At 41.0% G+C, this 20060-nt stretch overlaps 1 protein-coding gene across 4 annotated transcripts in view; it reads left to right on the forward strand.

Moving 5' to 3' along the window:
- The window catches only part of JADE3 (jade family PHD finger 3), a 67923-nt gene extending 48010 nt beyond the window's left edge, over positions 1-19913 (forward strand). For all 4 annotated transcript variants that reach the window (XM_037376841.1, XM_037376838.1, XM_037376840.1 and 1 more), the window contains 7 exons: positions 208-398; positions 2665-2876; positions 5480-5647; positions 11099-11215; positions 11667-12140; positions 15367-15484; positions 17008-19913. In XM_037376841.1, the coding sequence (XP_037232738.1) occupies positions 208-398; positions 2665-2876; positions 5480-5647; positions 11099-11215; positions 11667-12140; positions 15367-15484; positions 17008-17900 (2173 nt within the window). In that variant the 3' untranslated portion in view covers positions 17901-19913. The remainder of the gene's footprint in view (positions 1-207; positions 399-2664; positions 2877-5479; positions 5648-11098; positions 11216-11666; positions 12141-15366; positions 15485-17007) is intronic.
- The last annotated feature ends 147 nt before the right edge of the window (positions 19914-20060 follow it).

The raw sequence follows: 20060 nt of genomic DNA on the forward strand, positions 1-20060 counted from the left end.
AAAGGATTCTGTATACGTAGCAAACCTTAGCACATTTTGTGTGAAGAAATGACATTTACAGAATCCTGTCTCCCTAGCCTGGCTACACTTGCTGGCGAGTTTAAGATCTGTGAAACGCTGATTTCTTCACACTTACAGCAAATATTTCATGTCTTGCGAGGATGAGTCTTAAAAAGCTGTAACTCTCTATTTCTTTTTTTACTTTAGGGTTGTAGCAGAAAAGGTGAAAGAAGTACTGTATACGCGACCCAGGAAATACATCCACTGTTCCAGCCAAGAGCCTACAGAACCGGGTTACATCAACATTTTGGAACTGGCAGAATCTGTGTGTCGCTATGACTTGGATGACATGGACATCTTTTGGCTTCAAGAGCTAAATGAAGAGCTTACAGAAATGGGTAATTTCACAACATGTTCTAATTTTAAAAGCAGCAGTTAATTTCTGCTGTTTGAGTTATAGTCTGGTCTGTGAGATATCTTAAAAATTGCTGAATGAGAATTGAATGGAAATGCTAAGAAAAACAGGAGGTAAAAATGCTTAAAATAATTACTTGCTCAATCTGTTAATGTTTTGTGTTTTACCTGTTGTGCCTAAGAAGTTCTGCACATCCAAAACCATGTGCAACTTTTGCAGAGTGAGGCAGGAGAGAAAAAGCCCACACCAGGTGGAATTAATTTTAGGACTTCCAAAGTTAAAAATTTTATGTAGGAAAAGCAGATGTTTCCATTTCTTAAACTCGAACATACTGTTGCTACAAATTTGGAGTTCTGAGGAGCTTGCATGCTGGGTTCTTAACAAAGTAATTAAGTTTCACACATGTTAGCTTGTTTAAAATCAGCTAAATAAACTTTCTTTTTTCCATGCAAGTTGTGGATACAGAGGGCCATAAGGGGGAGTGAGCTATGGAAAATAATCTTGGAATTATCACTGGAATAACTGAGTTGTGGTGGAATAGCCTGGGTGGCTGGCATTCTTCCATGGATGATTGCAGGTCCTTTAGGAAGGACAGGTGGGCAAGAGAGGGAGATATCTGGCATCACCTGGATTTGCTGTTGACAAACAAGGAAAAATCTGTAGGGCTGTGATAATAGGAAGTAGTGGTGACTGAGATCCTGAGGGTAGCGAGGAAAGGAAGTAGCCTTCTGGTCGTGGGCTTTGGGAGAGCAGGTTTCTACTTATTTGGGTAATTGGTAGGTGGGATCTGGCAGGCAGCTTCAAAGAATGGAACTGCTATTAAGAGAGCTAGCAGGATTTCAAGAACAGTCTCCTCCAAGCACAAGAAAGATCCATGCAGACATCCAGGAGACCAAGTAGATGCGTCAGGAAACTGGTTTGGTGAAGGAGAGCTCACAACTGAGCTCCAGTGCTAAAGGATGTATGTAAGAGGCAGAAGCAAGGACAAGCTTCCCAGGCATGCAGAGATGCTGTTAGCTTTTCTGTGGGGCAGATTTCCATTCATGGAGATTTTCAAGATCTGACTAGACATACTTGAGCAACAGTCTTGCCTTGGAGATTCACTGTTGGCTTTGCTTGGAGCCAGGGACTGGGCTGGAGCCCCTCTGAAGGTCCTCTTCACACCTGGATGATCCTGTAACTTAGTTCATTCAGGGAGTGAGAAAATATCTGGGCATGGGAGAGAACAGTTTAATAGCAGAAGGCACTTTGTATCAGCAGTCATTTATCTTTTCCATCTCCCTGTTTATGGTTTGCAACAAGGAATCAAAATTGATAGCCATGTTCTTGTGCATAGTCAAGCAGTTAAAATGTTAATCTCTGACATTAATGTTACATGAATATCCTTTGGAGGCCTTTGAAGGTCTGAGTAAATAGTAAACTATGGGCAGCAGCATGGTTTTTGACTGAGGATTTTGAAAAGGATGCAGTTTGGAGGTTTCTTGTAGCTGTGAACATTGTAGGGTTTCTTTTGTAGCATATGTCTTGAGGCTGCAAGCTGAGGACCAGTGTCACAGCAAATCCTTTTTAAGTGGTTCTGCTTCCACTAAGTTTGATTAGTTGTAAGTGTATATACATGGCATGTGTAGTGTTCAAGTGAACAGATAGTATGGATTGTCAACAGTATATTTATTTACTAATTTATTTTTAAAGGCCCACAACAAAACAAAAGAAGCATTTTTCATAACTGTCATGCTGATCAGTCAAGTAGTGTACTGGGTAGTACTGGGTGGTGGTAACTTCTGTTATCTTTATAAGATCTAAAGTGTTTTGGTAAGTTTTATTTCCTGGGGAGTTAGTCTTCAGAAGAACATTGTATGTGATTTTGGATGTCATTATTGTTTCTTAAAGTCAGGGAGATGGAGGAATGATTATATGAGAGCTGCTAGTAGTTACAGCAACTGCTGTCTGTTTTAGGCTGTAGTGTTCTCTTGAACAGGCAGTCTAGTGTTCTACGTACAACTTAAACTTCTATTCTAGTTCTAGTTGTATTTATAGAATAATGCTACAACTAGCCAGTGAGTGAAAAAGGTTTTCTTTTTTTGGTTTTTTTTTTTTATTATTATTATTATTTTTTCCATGTGTGATGGGAGAGAAGACGCTGTGTCTGCTGCTTTAGTTGCTAGAAGTTGTCTTCTCTTCTTGCATCTCAGACTCTGTCAGAGACACCTGACTGTCCTCTAATTCCCCTTCCCTATTCTGTGTCACAGGATGCGGGCCCCTGGATGAAAACACAATGGAAAAAACAATTGAAGTGCTGGAACGGCACTGTCATGAGAACATGAATCACGCTATTGAGACTGAAGAAGGATTGGGTATTGAATATGATGAAGACGTCATCTGCGATGTGTGCCGGTCCCCTGACAGTGAAGATGGGAATGACATGGTGTTTTGTGACAAATGTAATATTTGTGTCCATCAGGTTAGTGCCTGCACAAATGTTGACACTGTCCTGTGGTCTTAGTTTACCTTGGCAAGTGTGGCTTTGAACTGGTATTAAATGTTAATAGGAGGGCTTTGTGATTTTCTGGGTAGGAAGGGTGATGTAATACTAAATTGAATTTCTGTACCCTGACAGCTACAGTAGAGTAAGTGGCATAGCATGGTAAATATGTGGACATCTGCAGTCTAATAGGAACACAAAATGTGTTCTTGGGACTTGCAAGTACTTCCTCTGTGACTGTAAACAATTTTCCCCCTATTATTAAACCTGCTTTTGTAGATGAACAGGGCAGGAAATGATGGCTTGCCTATTTGTGAAGAATTTAAAGATCATTTGTTTCAGAGCTGGGGTTTTTCCTCTGTGACTTACTAGTTAATTGGCCAGACACGAGCTGTCCAAATTTAGCCGTCTGAAACAACATGTAGGCACTTTAACAGACTGATCTTTTTTAGCAGGCATAAGCACCTGCAGTAATGGTGTTCTCAGTCTGAATGTTGCTCATGTTTATGAGTTTCACATGTAGCCAAGACTTTACACTGACTGAGCTCAACATAGTCAGGCAGAGGTATCCTTATAATCAAAAAAGGGATATGAATCCTGTGGTTTCTGTGCGTTCTGTTCTGGAAGGAGTTTTTGCTATAAATTGAGAAGAGACTAAGAAGGTGGGTTTTTTTAAATGTATTTTTGTAACGACTGCAAGTAATACTTGGAAAACATCTGGCTGAAAAAGGACCTGTCATCTCCCTGCTCACGGTGGGCTGGCTTCTAGCCCGGCCGTTTTCCTGATCTGATTCACCATGTGAAGCAGCCGCGTGAGCTGGAGTGCCACAGTAACGCAGCCAGTGACAGGAATACGGCTGGCAGCTGGGCTGTCTGCTTCAGCCCCTGCTTGTGCCTCTTCAAAGGTAATGATACATTTGCAGTTGGAGGCTTGTGGTTGCCTCCTGACAGCTGAGGCTGAGCTGGTGGCCTGCTGCCTCCTTGCTCCTGACCTTCCCCGTGCCGGATCTGCCCAAAATGAACTGGGGACCGTATCTGGGCTAGAGCTAATCCTAACAACAACAACCAATCAATTTGATTTTTAATCTGGCTCGGCTCTGGTTCACCAAGTAGCTTCAAGTCTGTTTGTCATCACACGGTTTGGAGATTGGGGGAAAAATGAGTGTGAGAAATTTCCTCCTTCACCGTGTCCTCTTGTGCAAGCTCAAACATGTGAAATTATTGGGTTTAGTAGTCTAGGCCTCCTCCACTTACTAGTTGGATTAAATTAGAAAATAGTTTCAGTCCATTTCCAAGCCCCTAAGTGTGATTTTAGGTGTAATGTCACTTCTGCTTTAGTAATAGACAGAATGCTTGTGGCTATGTGCCACATAGGAGGAAAAAAATCACTTGTAAAATTTAGATTACAGCTCCCCCTGTTGGGTTTTACAACAGTTGTCATATCAAAATTGCATTTAGGTTAGTCAGCCTTGCAGAGTTTAATTCAGGAAAGTCCCCTACTCTACAAGCCTGACATAAATGTGCAATGTTTTATGTTACCACTTCATATTAAATACTGAGATCTTACAAACAGAAGGCTGGGAAGGCAAGTGTGTGGATTTTATACTAGATTTGAATCTGGAAGAGTGGTTACATCTAATGATCGTGTTCTGTTGAGTCTTTCAATGTTATTGATCCCAGAGACAGTGTTAGGAATGGTGGGATTTCCTCTGAAAGCCACCCTTCTGATAAACCTTTTATTTGGAGCAGCTGAGTGGAATTACACCTTGGTGGCAGCCCATGTTTTCAGATACACTTAGCTTAATATGTGTGTATGCCCATACAGCAGGATGTATCTAGATACATGTGTAGTTAACCATTAAAAACTGCTAGAAATTTGAATCAGAAAGCAGATTATTTTTTTCTTTTTTCCTTTTGCTTTTAATTCTCAGACCTAGCAAAACTTAAGAAATTTCTCATTTTTGAAGGGGTTAAATGCAGTACTCAGGAAATAGGCATAAACCCCAGCACCTGATGATTTCAGTATATACTGTAGTTTTTGTTGCAATGTTATATAAATATTTTTTTTTACGTAACAAACAATTCACAGAATTGTAACCACAAAGGTGGTTTAATGTTGCAGGAAACGGTCTTCAGTCAAACAGCTAACATCCCTTCACATCTAAATAGAATTATGTTAGACTGTAAAGTTATTAGCAGTATGTAATTGTGATTTTAAAAAGTATTAGATACAGAAGCAAATTTAAAGAAACATCTCTGGGTTTATTTCAAAAATTTAAAAGTCACTAAAAGCAAAGTCAGAGGTTAACACCAGTGGTGTTGTGCAGTCACAGTGGGTGTGTTTTACACTACAAACAAATAATATCAGCACATATTTTAAAAAGGAACCAACATAAAAAGACTGCTTTAGAAGCTGTTTATCTCTTTAATCACTTGACTCATTTTAAGTTTAAGAAATCAGAGAAGTATTAAATGAAGGCCAAACTGTGCCTTTACTATTTGAAAGCTTTGCTCTGGATGAATATTAATGCTTATGTGTGAAATGTTTCAGCACAATGATTTCAATACCTCTTTCTTCCAAGGCGTGCTATGGAATCTTAAAAGTACCCGAAGGGAGCTGGCTGTGTCGCACCTGTGTCCTGGGAATACATCCTCAGTGCCTCCTGTGTCCCAAAAGAGGAGGTGCCATGAAAGCTACCAGGACAGGGACCAAGTGGGCACATGTGAGCTGTGCTCTCTGGATTCCAGAGGTAAAACCTAATTTCTGCCTCTTTCTTTTGTATCATAAACTCCTCTCTGTGCTCCCCTTCCTTATTCCCTCCTCTGCCTTTTTATGTTCTCATGATTTAAGGTGTCTGTCTGGCTTAATACCGGGCTTTATTCTGATGAGTCTGCACAGTCTGTGAAGGCTGGGAGAGAGTCCAGCTTATGTTCCATTAATTAATCACTTTGTCCTCTCCATTTACTCAGCAGTCACTTCTTGGTGCCATTATGGTATCTGAGTGACCTGCTAGAAAGGGTACAGTGAACACTAGCTTACACCAGTTATGCAGCTTCATAGTCTCTCTTACTTTCTGAAGAATCTGTGTGCTCAGTTAGGTCTATAATTTATATGAATACATTCACTGTCTTTTTCTTTCCTTTTTTTTTTTAAAAAAAAAAAAGACAAAACATGGCATATTTGTATAGGATGGATTCTAAGACTCGTAGTTAGGGTTTTTATTAACTAAACTTTTTCTGAGCAGTGGGGAGATGAGGCTTTTTATCTTCTTTGTTATGCCTTATAAGTAGAGGCTTTTTTGGTACACCTGCGTGTGTATATGGAGAGTTTCATAATGAAGCTTTACTCTTTTTCTCCATTTGAATCAAGTTTAGCATCACAGTATAATTCTGTAAACTGGAATGTTAACTCATGTATAGGTAGGGTTTGTGTTTCATTTTATACTTGGAATATTTCTGTTTGCTTTCTGTTAAGATACACAAATCCATTACAGTGGGTAGTTTAAGGCAAGGCAGTAGCCTGACCTGTCAGCACTGTGACATCAAGGGAGGTGGATGCCTTATTTTTTGAACCTTCTGCTCCTAAGTGCAGCCAGGCCTCACATTTGCAAAACTTTGAGGGAGATGTTAAGATTGAGTAATTTTTTAACGTAGCAGCTAGATGCAGTGTGTAATTCCTAGCTCTGTCTCAGGCATATATCTGCTTTTCAAGGAGATGTCTTTTATCTTTGCAGTTGCACTTTTCCTTTCAAGGGCTGCCTGTACTTCCCAGTTTCTTCTACCTTTAAGGAGAGAGGAGTTGAGAGAAAACCAAAATATTTATTTTAAAATTAAAAAACAAACAAACACCCAAAACTCCCGATTTCTCCTGTACTTACAGAGTGTCTTGACTGGAAGCTCTCCTGGCTCTGAGCAGATTGGTTTTCCTAAGAGGTCCTTTCTGCATGTGGTTGCCTTGATTCTCTTTCTAGCAAAAAAGGAAGTGGCAAGTTTGGGAAGTGGGCAGCAGCAGGGCATGGAGCACACACACGTTGCCTTCCTGCCTGCCCACCTCCCTCCAGCTGAGGGGGAGAAGCTGCCAGGGGAGCACCCAGGTGGGAGACCTTGGATCTGTCTGCTCCTACAGCCCATTTGATGGCTGAAAGTCTCTCCAGGCCTTGGGCACCGTGTCTCCTCCACACCAATGCCAAGTGTGTCAGGCATACTGAGGAGGTCGCACCTGCCAGTAGGGGTGGGAAATGCCTCTTGGATCCATTTTCTCTCTGCCTCCTGCATTGTAAAACAGCCTAGTTGCCAGAGAGGCCAAAGAAACCTTTGGGAATCTGTGCTAAAATGGCAGGTCAGCTCCTGGCTGGAGGGTCACTATGGCCTTATGTGCTATTGGGACAAGAAAGACGCAGAGTCTCAAGACCTGAGGATGGAAATTTTAGGGGGGAAAGCGTATTCTTATATACCTATTATTCTTCTCCCCAAGATAGTAGTGCTGGAAGTCCCCAAAAAGAAACAGATTAATTACAAAGTGTACTGCCGTTTCCTCTTGTGGAACCAACAAAATGGAGCAAGGCAGAATGAAGAGAGGAATGGGCCATAAACATGTCTGTGCCTTGTGATAAAAGGTTCAGAGGGACTTGTTCGGTCACCACTTCTAGGCTAGCATTGTTGCAGGCAATTGCACCAGGTGTTTTCCTTCATTAACTCATTCAGCACCGTCTTAAAATGTTTTTTCTTCCCTCCCTTGTGATCTTATGCTGTCAAGGCTTTCTTGACCCTCTCTTGACTGATTGGGACGTTTGACAGGTTTTACTTTCCACAGTGTACTCATTGGTTTATATCTTCTGCCTTTATTGTCTTTTAGTGTAAATGCATAGTCTATTTCATGTTTTCTTAGAAGGAGTTCTGTTAAAAAAATAATTAAATAAAGAAAACATTGAGACCAGAAAACTTGGACCAGGTGTTTTGAAATTCAAGGTCCCTCTCTGCCTTAGATAACCCATTACAGTTATGTCTTCCCTCAATCAATGTGGTGTTAGCTGAAGCAGAAAGTTATTTTTCATTGCTACAGCTGGAAGGGTATCAAACTGACTACCCTTAGCTGCCGTTGTGAGTGGCTGTGCTCCAGCCACTGGGCTGCCCTTCCCAGCCACTGATGCAGATCATTGTGCACTCCTGCAGCTGCGGCTGTCTGGTTAGCAGGGGCGCAGAGGACAGCAGGGTGACAATCAAGATGGCAGCTCATGTGTGTAACAGTCACAGAGAAGATGCTTCAACAGCCTATTCTTCACTCTATCCCACTCTTAAAACTGGTTCTTCAGAGTACAGCAGTCAAAATGTAACCTGATACAAGGTGAAGAAATAACAGAGAAAACAGCCACATGTTATAGCAGATGGATCATTTCTGCCGTGGGGTGGGAGGTTTTGGGAATGAAAAGGTTGGCCTCTCCACTCTCTGGATCCCTTGTGAGCAGTGAAGTTCAAACAGACTTTGCCTTGACTCCTCTCTTTGAATATCAGAAACATGCAGGTGGCGTGAGGCCAGTATAAATAAATCACACCTGACTCTGTAAGCGCCTCTTTGTGCTTTTACAAGTGGCGTAATATAAACAGGCAGCATTACAAGCTGAATAGACAGTGTTTCCAACATAAATGTTTCCTGACCTTTATGAGTTCCCTCTGGGGAAGGAGCAGGGAGAGCATTAAAAGGGACAGAGAGGGACAAGGAGAAGATCTATGTCAATTCCCAGCTCCTGCTGGGAGGCACAGTGGAAAGCTGGTGTTACTCAGTCTCCAAAAAAATTCACCAAAGATTCTTGCATCTTTTTGAGAGGAATATAGACAACCTGACAAGTTGCTACAATCCCTTAATTCCCAGAGGAAGTCTTGCCTCTTAGTGTAGTGGTAAATGGGATGAGAATTGTGGTCAATCTTTGTACAATATTGTTTCAGAAATACCTGTGTGATTTGTAACCAGCTGTGTTATGAGCAAGGTCAAGTTAGGTTGATGAAAGGCTCTTTCGTTTTGGAAGGAAAAAAGCTATATTTGATGATGTTTAAGAGTGCTGGACGTGATTTTGTGGAACCATTCAAGAATTTCAAGGACAGCTTTGTCGCTTTCCCATCAATTTATAGGAAGGCCACAATGGATTAAATTATTGGTCATCTCTACCTGATGAGGGCATCGCATATTGTCTGCCTATTCTCCTTCTTGTCTGGTAAAACCTGGACCCTCTCTGAAGCATCACATGATCTTCCTAATGAGGACTTCTGGAAATGGCATGCAGCAGGTTGACCTCAGTATATTCCGCAAGATGTGGACTGCAGTTTGGGGGATCAGAGGGTGAAGTACTGTAACAAATACAACTCTTAATTCAGTCAATTTATGTCATTCATGAACTGTTGATCAACTTTTGCAAAGCTATCTTTTCCACCTACTTAAAGTGATCCTTAGAGCAATGATAAGGAGAGAGTAGCAAAATTAGTCAGCCTGAGCATAGCAACTATGACTCTCAGACTTGATTAACTTAGCACTGGTATCTTTGGATAAGTCTGCTTTACAGAGGAGGTCTGCTGAAGCAAAGCCTTCCCTCCTCGGAGATTAAGAAGATTTTAAAATGAACACTTGCACCAAGTGATTGTTGATGTACTCCCAAAGGGAAGCTAGGAAATTCAGCTTGGACTACTGGCTCTTGTAAAGTCAGTGGTTTAATTATTACATGTTAAACTAATTCATATAACCTGGATTTCCCTAGGAGAGTCTTATTATGGAGTTAATCTATGAAAATTACTGTAGCATAATGCTCTTAAAGTTTTCTAGGAAAAAAAAATTGCTGTTCAAATCTCAGCCTTAATGCTTTCTTAAGCAATCAGCTTTATTCTGGCCTCACAGTGCCACAGAGCATGACCTAGGAACCTCCTTTCTTTGAATTCTTAGATCTGACCCTTCTGAGAAGTAGGCCTCTATCCCAGCATTGGAAATACAGGTCTGCTCTGTACAGGTGGATTGTTCATAGAAAGTGTGGAGTTCTTCCTAGTGAGAATCAGCATTGTATTTCTGCTTCAGGCAGGTAGACCTCCAAAGCACACAACTGCTAAATTCCAAAAGTGCTCTGTAAGCATCAAAATCCAAGCTTTTGGAGACTGGCGTTCTTGGGACAGAGCACTTATCTCACTGAAATCTTCTGCTATGTGCCATTCTCATACTGGCCCAGTTCTGCATGTTGGTCATTCAGAGCTGGCCAGCTTTTTGTTTCTGCCCTTGGATAAAATTTGTCTGTCAGGAGTATCTCAGGGAAGCCTATGGAGTTAATTTATGTCTGTTTTGGTGTCCAAATTTTGGAGGACAGTCCTTGTTTCTGAGTATGGACAACAGGCAGCTGAGAAATTTCTATCACAATGGATATGTGGATGTTAGTATAACAAAGAATAGGAAAAGGTATCCTGCGCTTATGTGAATTTTTTTCTTTCTTTTAGTATTAATATCCATAATCTGGTCTACCAGAGACAAATGGATCATCCAGACTAAGTATGTGAAAACTGGCACAAGAGAATATACCATGCTTTGCAGTAAGAGAAGTTTGTTGTATTCTTTCTCAAATTATACTCGATACAATCTGTAGTTAGGAAAGTGTATTAGAATCACATCTTGCATTGGGAGCACTCGGTGGAGAGGCAGAGCTTGGAAGTGAGGCTTTCCCTGGCTGCTGACTGATAGATCTGGTTCTGTCCCGAATGGTGAGCTGGCAGAAGTAGCTGTTGTAGCAGATCTGTGGATCTTAAAGAAGTAACTTTCTGGGTAAGTATGTGTTCCTGGTTTGGTCCAAGTAGCTTGTAAATTGGTACTTTTTAAGTTAGACCTGTGAAAGCAGCAGAGGGAAAAACAGCAATCAGAAAAAAACACAAACCCCAGAATGGAACTGAAATAAGCATCACTTACTGTAGTCTCTCAACTTGTTCGTAACAAGGCATGTTGTAAATGCCTCAGATGTTTTGAAGAATTGCAACTTTTTAGCCACCAGGTTAAACTAGTAGTATTCCACACCATTGTTTTCATGTGGGATCTTTTAGGGTCCCTTGCTGAGAAGTATAAGCACATGGAACTCTCACAGTGAGATGAACGTGTGGTCGTATTTCCTCTTCTGATATTAATGGAGAGCTTGTTTTTATTGCCTTGATAACTGCTTTCAATGCTGTTTTTTTGTTTACAGGTCAGTATTGCTTGCCCAGAAAGGATGGAGCCGATCACAAAGGTGTCTCACATTCCACCAAGTCGATGGGCTCTAGTATGTAGTTTATGCAAACTGAAAACTGGTGCTTGCATTCAGGTATGTACTTGTCCTGTGGTGAGCCTATGTGAGAAGGGCAGTTTCAGTTCTGAATTTTGCTCTTCCTGTGTTCAGAGATGCTTCACAATGCAGGTGACCATTGGGTAGATGCCTACTTCTTTACACCTGTTTACTATCAAATTAGTTCACTAGCACAGAGATTTAGGAGTTAGTCTGAGTTGCCTTCTTTTGAATAAGGCTGAGATGTATAAGGACTGCTACTGTGTGGGCCAGAGATGGATAGAAATGTCCTTCTGTTGAACACTGTTCACAAACAAAGTACTAAATCAGGTACCACCGGCTTCAAGAGATCAACGGCTATTTTTAAGAGTGCTTAGGAAACAGATTTTTGTAGGGATAGACTTTCATATAATTAAAATGATTCAGTCCTTTTTTTCTGCTTTGTTGCTGCTGTTAGTGATTGAGGTTTTTTGTTTTATTTCGTCTGTAGTGCTCCGTGAAAAGCTGCATCACTGCCTTTCATGTCACCTGTGCCTTTGAGCATAGTTTAGAGATGAAGACTATCCTGGATGATGGGGATGAGGTTAAGTTCAAGTCGTATTGTCTAAAGCACAGCAAGAACAAACAGAATGCTCTGCCTGATGTTGATGAGCACCCCAAGAGTGTATCAGACCAGAAGCAAACGGAGAGCGAGAAAACCAGTTTGCGAGCCCAAAAACTCCGAGAGCTGGAAGAGGAGTTTTACTCACTAGTTAAAGTGGAGGATGTTGCAGCAGAACTTGGCCTTCCTAAACTTGCTGTAGACTTCATCTACAATTACTGGAAATTAAAGCGAAAAAGTAACTTTAACAAACCGTTGTTTCCTCCCAAGGAGGATGAAGAAAATGGCTTGGTGCAGCCAAAAGAAGATAGTATTCATACTCGCATGAGGATGTTCATGCATTTGAGGCAGGACCTAGAGAGGGTAAGAATTTAACTGGTAAAAGTTTTTCTTTGTTGACGAACAGAAGTGGGAATGTGGGAAGCACAGGGAAGTGATTTTTAAAATAATATTTAAAAAAAAAAAAAGTAAGGCCTTCAACTCCAGGCTTTTGATATGCTGCACTGCCTGTTCCCTTCTCAGTCCAGTGAGAGATCCAGTGTGAAAGAAGTGCTTCCTGACTTGCTTACAGGTTATTCCTTACGTATTTTAAGATGCATGTTTCTATACACAGTGGACACATTTCCTAATTGACTCTTTGATTTCAACTTCAACTGAGTAAATGTTTAAAAAAAATTGAGTAAATTACTTTGACCCAGCTGTAGTACTTGCTAGTGATACAGATTCAATACCAAAAAATATGACTTTTATTAAACAAAAGTGCAAACAGCAAAGGAATGGGACAGGCTTAACAAATTCTTATCCTTCCACCTTCTGTCTTGGTATGGAGGGACTCTTGATTTGTAATTAAAAAGGCATTTTGTAATGTTTATAATAGAATGGTAAATAGCCAATTCTGGATTTGGGTAAAGCAGTAAGTATTCTTTGGTTGGGTATGCATTAAGCTTTTGGAGAATCTTAAAAATGCATTAAAGCAGAGCTTCTTACCCTCATGGTTTGAAGACAAGTAGGTGGAGACCCAGATGGTTAACTTCCACAGTGACGCTTTGGCTCCACACACAGAGAACCCTAATGCTGGCCTGTACTCCTACCACTTCCCATGGCATCTGATTCAGGAGTATTACTCACCTCTCTTCTTTGCTGGTGTCAGCTAGTCCCAGGTAGTGGGCAGGCTGAATCACTCATCACTGTCTTGACCTAGATGCTTTCACTGCACGTAGCTGCCTTAGGTGCTACGGTTGGTTAGCGGTCTGAAAAGAACTCACTGAGTCTACCACTACTTGTGTGGCTTTACTGAGAAGGAGGAAAAGGAAATTACCATTTTATCAGCTCTTATCAGATTGCCAGCTAGCTGCTATTTTGAAAATACGGAATCCATCAGCAAAATTCAGAGCAGGAATTTATTAGGAAGGCATACAGGGTGCTGCCTTTTGGCAGCTGATGAGGGAGGAAGCCAGGCTTTGCCCGTTAAATTGGCCTGTTGGCTAGTGATTGCCTGCAGTTTTCAAGTGTTTAGAGATAGATAGCGAATGTAAAAAAAAGTAAAGTGGATGTGCTAAATGTGTTTCAGAGACATTGCAGAGGAATGGGGAAGGAAAAGCAGAAGAGAGAAAGTAGTGTTGTATGAAAAGGGAAAACGGTAGCGGAGGGAGAAGGACATGGAAATACAGGGAGATAAGTGTTGGAGCCAAGATCTCCACTTGTCAGTGTAACTGTTGTCTTGAATCTAGTCATAATCCATCTTGGATCCCCTTTTCAGGACTACTTTGGATATAGATCCGTATTAAAAATGAAAAACAAAATCACTCATAACATGCTTCAAATGTAGGGTTTGAATTTTGGGATGTTTTTTTTCTTTCAGGAAACTATTTTGAGATTTTTGACAAGGTGGTTGGTTTGCATGAAATTTTGTTGAAATTTATGTACTTATTCTGAGAGGAGGTAATTCATAGTTTAAAACATTTTCTCTCAAAGTTTCTGAACTTCTTGTGCCCGAAGACTTTCTACTGTTATATCTTGGGATGAATATAGATTTGGGAATCTTTGAATTTCTTTTCTGGGGAGAGAGGTTCCAGTTCTGAACAGACATGGTAGAGTGTGGAGTGAATTATGTTCAGCAAATATCTTTCAACCAGCCCCTATGCTGGTTTTGTGTTCTGAAAGCTCTTTGAAGTGTTTATCAAGAACTTTCAGTTCCTCTTCCTGTTCTCATTACATGAGGTAGAAATTTTGCTATCAACTCTAATAGTGAATTATATGGAACTGAATCACGGGATGGTTTGGGCTGGAAGGGACCTTTAAAGACATGGACAGGGACGTCTTTCACTACTAGATCAGGTTGCTCGAAGCTCTGTCCAACCTCACCTTGAACTCTTCCAGGGATGGGCATCTACAGCTTCTCTGGGCAGCCTGTTCCAGTCTCTCACCACCCTCACTGTAAAAAATGTTTTCCTCGGGTCCAATCTAAACCTACCCTCCTTAAGTTTAAAACCATTGCCCCTTGTCCTGTCACTACAGGCCCTGGTCTGTCTCTGTCTTTCTTATAATCCCCTTTCATATAATGAAACACCACAATGAGGTCTCCCCAGAACCTTCTCTTCTCCAGGCTTAACAATCCTAACTCTCAGCCTTTCTTCAGAGGAGAGGGTTTCCAGCACTCTGACCATGTTTGAGTCCCTGCTCTGGACCCATTCGAACGTGTCCGTGTCTGTCTGGTGCTGAGGCCCCCAGAGCTGGATGCAGTACTCCAGGGAGGGTCTAACCAGAGCATAGTAGGGGCCCAGAATTGCCTCCCTCTGTCTGTTGGCCACACTGCTTTTGATGCACCCCTGGATGTGGTTGGCTTTCTGGGCTGTGAGCACACGTTGCCTGCTCATGTCCAGTTTCTCACCCACCAGTACCCCCAAGTCCTTCTCCACAGGGCTGCTCTCAATCCCTTCATCCCCCAGCCAGTACTGATACTGGGGACTGCCCCGACCCATGGTAGGACCTTGTATTTCACCTTGTTGAACCTCATGAGAGTCAATGCCATGGAGTCAGCCAAAATGTGTACATTGCACAGGAAGCCATAGTGTTCTTTTAGAGGTGATATGCATGTTAGTTTTAGTCTAAACAGGCTGCCTCTCTTGGGTAGCTTTGTAAAAAGTTTTATTTCAAAATGTTGCAATAATTTTAGGGGAAACATAGTTTAGCTGTTAAAAATTATTCTATGAAACACTTTGCAGGGAAGTTCTGGGAGAATCCCGTATTGCCTGCAGTAGTAGCATCCTTGGCATTGTACACAGTGGAAGCAGGCTTACAGACGAGCAAGTCTTAGAAATTACTTTTGACTGGAATTTTTTGGTTATTCACTCTTCTTAGACGAAAATATACAGCAGAGTCTAGTCAAGGCATTCACAAGATTGGCAATTAAAAAAAAAATCCAGGATTTTTTTAAATTCATAGTTACATGTGTTTAGTAATATTCACAAGAACATTGCCAAGGGATTTTGCACATAATGTTGTTTAATTCTGGTTTTGATGCACTTTTTAAACTATTTCAGGATTTACTTTCTTATTGCTTATTAAGTCTCCTGCTGTTCCTCCATAGGTAAGAAATCTCTGCTACATGGTAAGCAGGAGAGAGAAACTGAAGTTATCTCACAGTAAAGTACATGAACAGGTCTTCAATTTGCAAGTCCAGCTCATTAATCAGGAAATTGCTGCAGGTAACAATATAAATGTACAATATTTACAAATTCTGTCTGTATTTAAAATAAAAAATGTGTTCTCTTTATGTTCCTGCTTAGTGTTTCTAACACTGTAAATCTTTAAAAACTTTCTTCAAGTACACGGTCAACGAAAGTAGCAACACGCACAAACCTCTTTTAATCCCTTAAAATATTTACTTGGATATTTCTTTATTTTATGGCTGTTTCTGGCATGTGCCTATTACTTATCAATCGCTACGGCATCCAGATAGCAGAAATGAGCTAGTGGTGATCTCTAGGATTTTGCTTTCTTAGGCTGCTAGTTCATGGTGCTGTTTCCTCACAGCAAGCTCTGTGGCACTCGAGCCGAGAAGGTTTTTCACTTGCTGTCAGTAGTTTGTTCCTTCAGGCAAAAGGGAAGAGGGACTTGATAGGAATTGCTGCTGTCCTTATGTTGCCTTGCATGATTGATGAGTAGTGCAAAGAGGCATTTCTTAGCTCACCATCCACAGTTACTCTTCTTCCTTCAAAAAGAGTTTAAGTACTCTGGGTTTTAATAATGAACAGTAACTAGGTAGGAATGTTGATATACCAAAACCCACTCTGCCCTTAATTTTTATAGCGACCATTTTGTAATAAGGAATACAACATTTGGAAAGAGGAAGGGTATACATTACAGTGCAATTACGTGTTGTGGGGCTTTTTAATCGGGAAGTCAGCTGTTTCTTTAGTGTGAAATTAAGATCTCTCTGTTCCTTCAAGATACATGCTATGTTTTTAATGACCAATTTAGAGTGAAGTCTTTGTGCTTTTTTTGCTCTACCCCTGAAACAAGGGTAGGTTTCATTAGTACTGACAGGGTGGGGGTTATAAACTGCTATAGATCATACTAGTACTTCGTGGAAGCAGCAGGACTCTAATAAAGCACTTTGGTTTTGTGTAAGTGCATTTTATTAGAAATGTCTACTAAACTCATTTTATATCTTTACACATAAAAGTGCTTTTTAAATGCTTATTAGACAAGCTTGATAGCTACTTTGCAATGGGTGCTGTATGCGTATAATACCATAAAGACTAATATATTGGGCTGAAAAGACTTTTAAAGTGTAGAGGATTTTATAATACAAAGCAGAGGGTTGAACTAAGTCCAAATTGAAACTCAGTTTGAAGCATTGTTTTTTCTTTATCCAATACTGAATATGAACTTTTTTTAGCTTTGTTGGAACTACTTCAGTCATATCTCAAAACTCGTTCAATTCACTGGCTTAAAGCCCTGTAAAAAGGGCACATTGTTGTTTTTAATGGAAATGTTAAAATGCTTACCTAAATTCTGAAACGGTGGATCATTTGGAACAGTTTTCATTATCCCAACTTCTCTAATGTCCTAAAATAATTTCATGCTAATTGTTTGTAAATGCTTCTTACTGTTGAATGACCTTCTAATGGACTATAAAACTTGTTACAGATAACAAAACTATTACCCTCTTTTAAAAAAGCTTCTTTTTTTTTTCCTCCTACCCTCTCATCTCTTCCTCCTGTAGGCCATACCCTGACAAGTGCACTAGAGAACACACTGTTCTACCCACCTCCCAGGATCACCCTGAAGTTAAAAATGCCCAAATCGGCACTAGGAGATTGCAAAAATAACTCACTGAAGCCTGGAAACAGACCGCTTTCTCCTGACAACAACAGCACTGTTTACAGCAAACGGAGCATGCCAATGTCAAAGGAATCGTTTGAAATTAAAGCAAAATCTTACGCCAGGTATCAGCATGATAGCAGAAGTAACGGGTCGCTGGCAGGGATCGGCAAGCCTCGAAGTGAGGTGAAGGATTCTGTCCCCACACAGATGCTGGAGTTTCACCGGGGCCAGCCATCCGGGAAGCCCTTAGCACTCCAGGCTGCTTTGCATGGACAGTCTTCCATTGGGAATGGGCGGGTGCAGCAGGAGAACTCGAGGCTAGCGGCCAAATCCAACGGTCTCATGGGCAGGGCTGGAGATGTGAGCCAGAGAGACAGCTCCAGCCAGACGTCCTACGAACAAGAGTCCGTGCTCACGGCTCACTTGGCCAGCCAGAGCGGTTTCAGAAAATCCACCATAGAACATTTTAGCCGGTCCTTTAAAGAGGCTACCAACAGTCTGGTGAGGACCACGGAAGATCTCCGATGCTGTGAAAAGCCAACGAGAAGACTTGCGACAAAAGATCGCTTGTGGAGCAAGCAGACACTTGAAGGTGCTCCGTACCAGGACAACGATGGGTACTGTCCTGACTTAGAGCTGAGTGACTCTGAAGCAGAAAGCGATGAAAACAAAGAGCAAGTGAGGTTAAGACGCAGTAGCTCAGAGAGAGAAAGCCCAAGTAAGGACTTTGGAAGAGATTGCCACAATAGAAACAAAAAGAACATGATTTCTCACAGTTCGGTACAAAGGTGATTAGAAGCCCCCACGGGGTAATTCAGCCTTTATGTATTCCAGTGTACCAGTGCAAAGCTCAGCATCAAAAGGTTCCAGAAAAACAGTCCAGGACCTGTGTTAGGAAGAGTTGCAGTAGGGGATGGGGGGAGGGGAGAGAAAGCGGAGTAGTTTTGTTCAACTGTGAATTGGCTTGCTGTCTTCGCAAGGTTAACTCAGTTACTGCAAAGTCATGTGTAAATTGATGTGTTTTATTAGAGGGTAACATCTGGGAGAGCACGAAGCGGTTAATCTTTGCATAAATTCAGGAAACTGCTTCCCCCTTGCCAGCTTACATGCGCGGCAATGTGTTCATGTTACGTCAATCTTGTGGTGGTGGACAGGTATTAAAGAAATTCTTGCATTGCTCTATGGCGTTGCAAGAGACTGCAAGCGGAGACACTGAAACTGCATTCTTAGGGCACCTGCCGTATGGCTTTGATCCAGCAACGCACTCGTAGATGTGTTAGGAAGTTAAGCATGTAAAAAGTCCTGCTGGTTTCCCCCGGGAACATTTGTGCTCAGATCTCCCGGCACATGCCAGTGTGTTCTGCTGGATCAGGCCCAAAGTGACTACTAAGTGACGATCCTCTCCTACAGGAGGCTTTGAACTGCAGTGGCGTTTGCAGGCTCCTTGCGGAGGGTGGAAGCAGGCATCACTGGCGCTGCCAAACTCGCTGACCTCTAGACGTGCCCCCCGTTCCCTGCTCGTGCTGAAGGTTGTTTCTCTTCACAATAATTTGCTTATTTTGTAAATATACAACTTCTAGTACTTCAGTTTTTTTAATCTCTGTACATAGTTGCTTGTTGTGGGATGCACTTGTAAATATTTTACCCAGCTAACAAGTACAGATGGCTAATTTTGTGGATAGTGTTTACAAAAGTAGATGTACTACTTCAAAGAAAAATGCTATTTGACACTTACATTTAGGCAATCACCGGTGATGCCAGGTTCCTCTTGAAACTGAGATATCATGTCCAGAGGTGTTTGTACCTGGTATTTTTAAAATAAGCTGAATTAGAAATAATTTTGTCTGAACTTTTTATGCAGGCACAAATTTTCAACCCTAGTTGCCTGAATACAGGTGTAGGACCCTTACTTCTGGCATCTAGGTCTGTAAAATTTTAGCTGGTCATCATTTGGAGTATGTTTTGTTTGGTTTTTTTTAATTGCTGAAAGTCTATTATTTTATTAAGCTGCTTGTCAACCTCTGGATCAGTTGCTGTTTCCCAAACTAACACTTTTTTGTATGTCCTTTAAAATTAGCAGTTGTTAAGTAGTGATTACATTTCAGCCAGTACTGAAGAAGCAAAAAGGAAAGGGAATCCTTGTCGGTTTGTTTCAATGACAGGATTTTTGTTTGAATGCAAACAAAGTTCTTGTTTTCCAGGTGGTTTTCTGTTGATCAGCAAAATAACTGCACTGTTTTTCTCTGAAATGCTGTACATTTCGTAAATACGCAACATCCTCTGTCCCCACGTCACTGGCTGAAATGGGCTGTAGGTTGTATAGGGCATGTCATACGACATGTCGTTTCTATGTAGTGTTCCCCACCCAGCGTGAAGATGACTATGCAGAATCCAAACAATCACCTGTTTCTTCATAACCTTTAATTTATTGCTTTTAGCTTGGGAAATGGCAATGACATTTTCAGATTTGTTTTAAACTTCAAAATCTTCCTAGTTGCAACAGGACTAGCAGGTCAGCAGGGTCTGGAGGACTTTTCAGTAGTGAAAAAATAATAATAAAAAAAAAAGTATACTTGGCAATTCTGCTCTGTTTGCTTCATGCATCTTAATTTTAATATTTTTTTTCACTTCTTGATTTTATGTATATTTGTGTAATTGATCTTTCTAGAGCTGTATCTTCAAAATTATTTCTTCTGGTGTAAATATGCAGTAGCATTTTAGGTTTCCACATATTTTATTTTAACGGGAAATGCTTTGTGTTCTAAGCCATGGGTCATTCAGAATAAGTAAACAAATGTCTGTTCATTTGTATTCCAGTTCTGATTCTCTTAGTTCTCCTTCAATATTTATTAGTAATCCTCTCTCACTGGTCATGAAATCTTATGAAGCTTGTATTGGGAACACTTATCTGGGAGGTCAGCAAAGTGTTCGTATTATTTTGTGGCCAGAAGT

Source organism: Falco rusticolus, chromosome 2 (assembly GCF_015220075.1).
Source record: "Falco rusticolus isolate bFalRus1 chromosome 2, bFalRus1.pri, whole genome shotgun sequence".
Classification (NCBI taxonomy): Eukaryota; Metazoa; Chordata; class Aves; order Falconiformes; family Falconidae; genus Falco; species Falco rusticolus.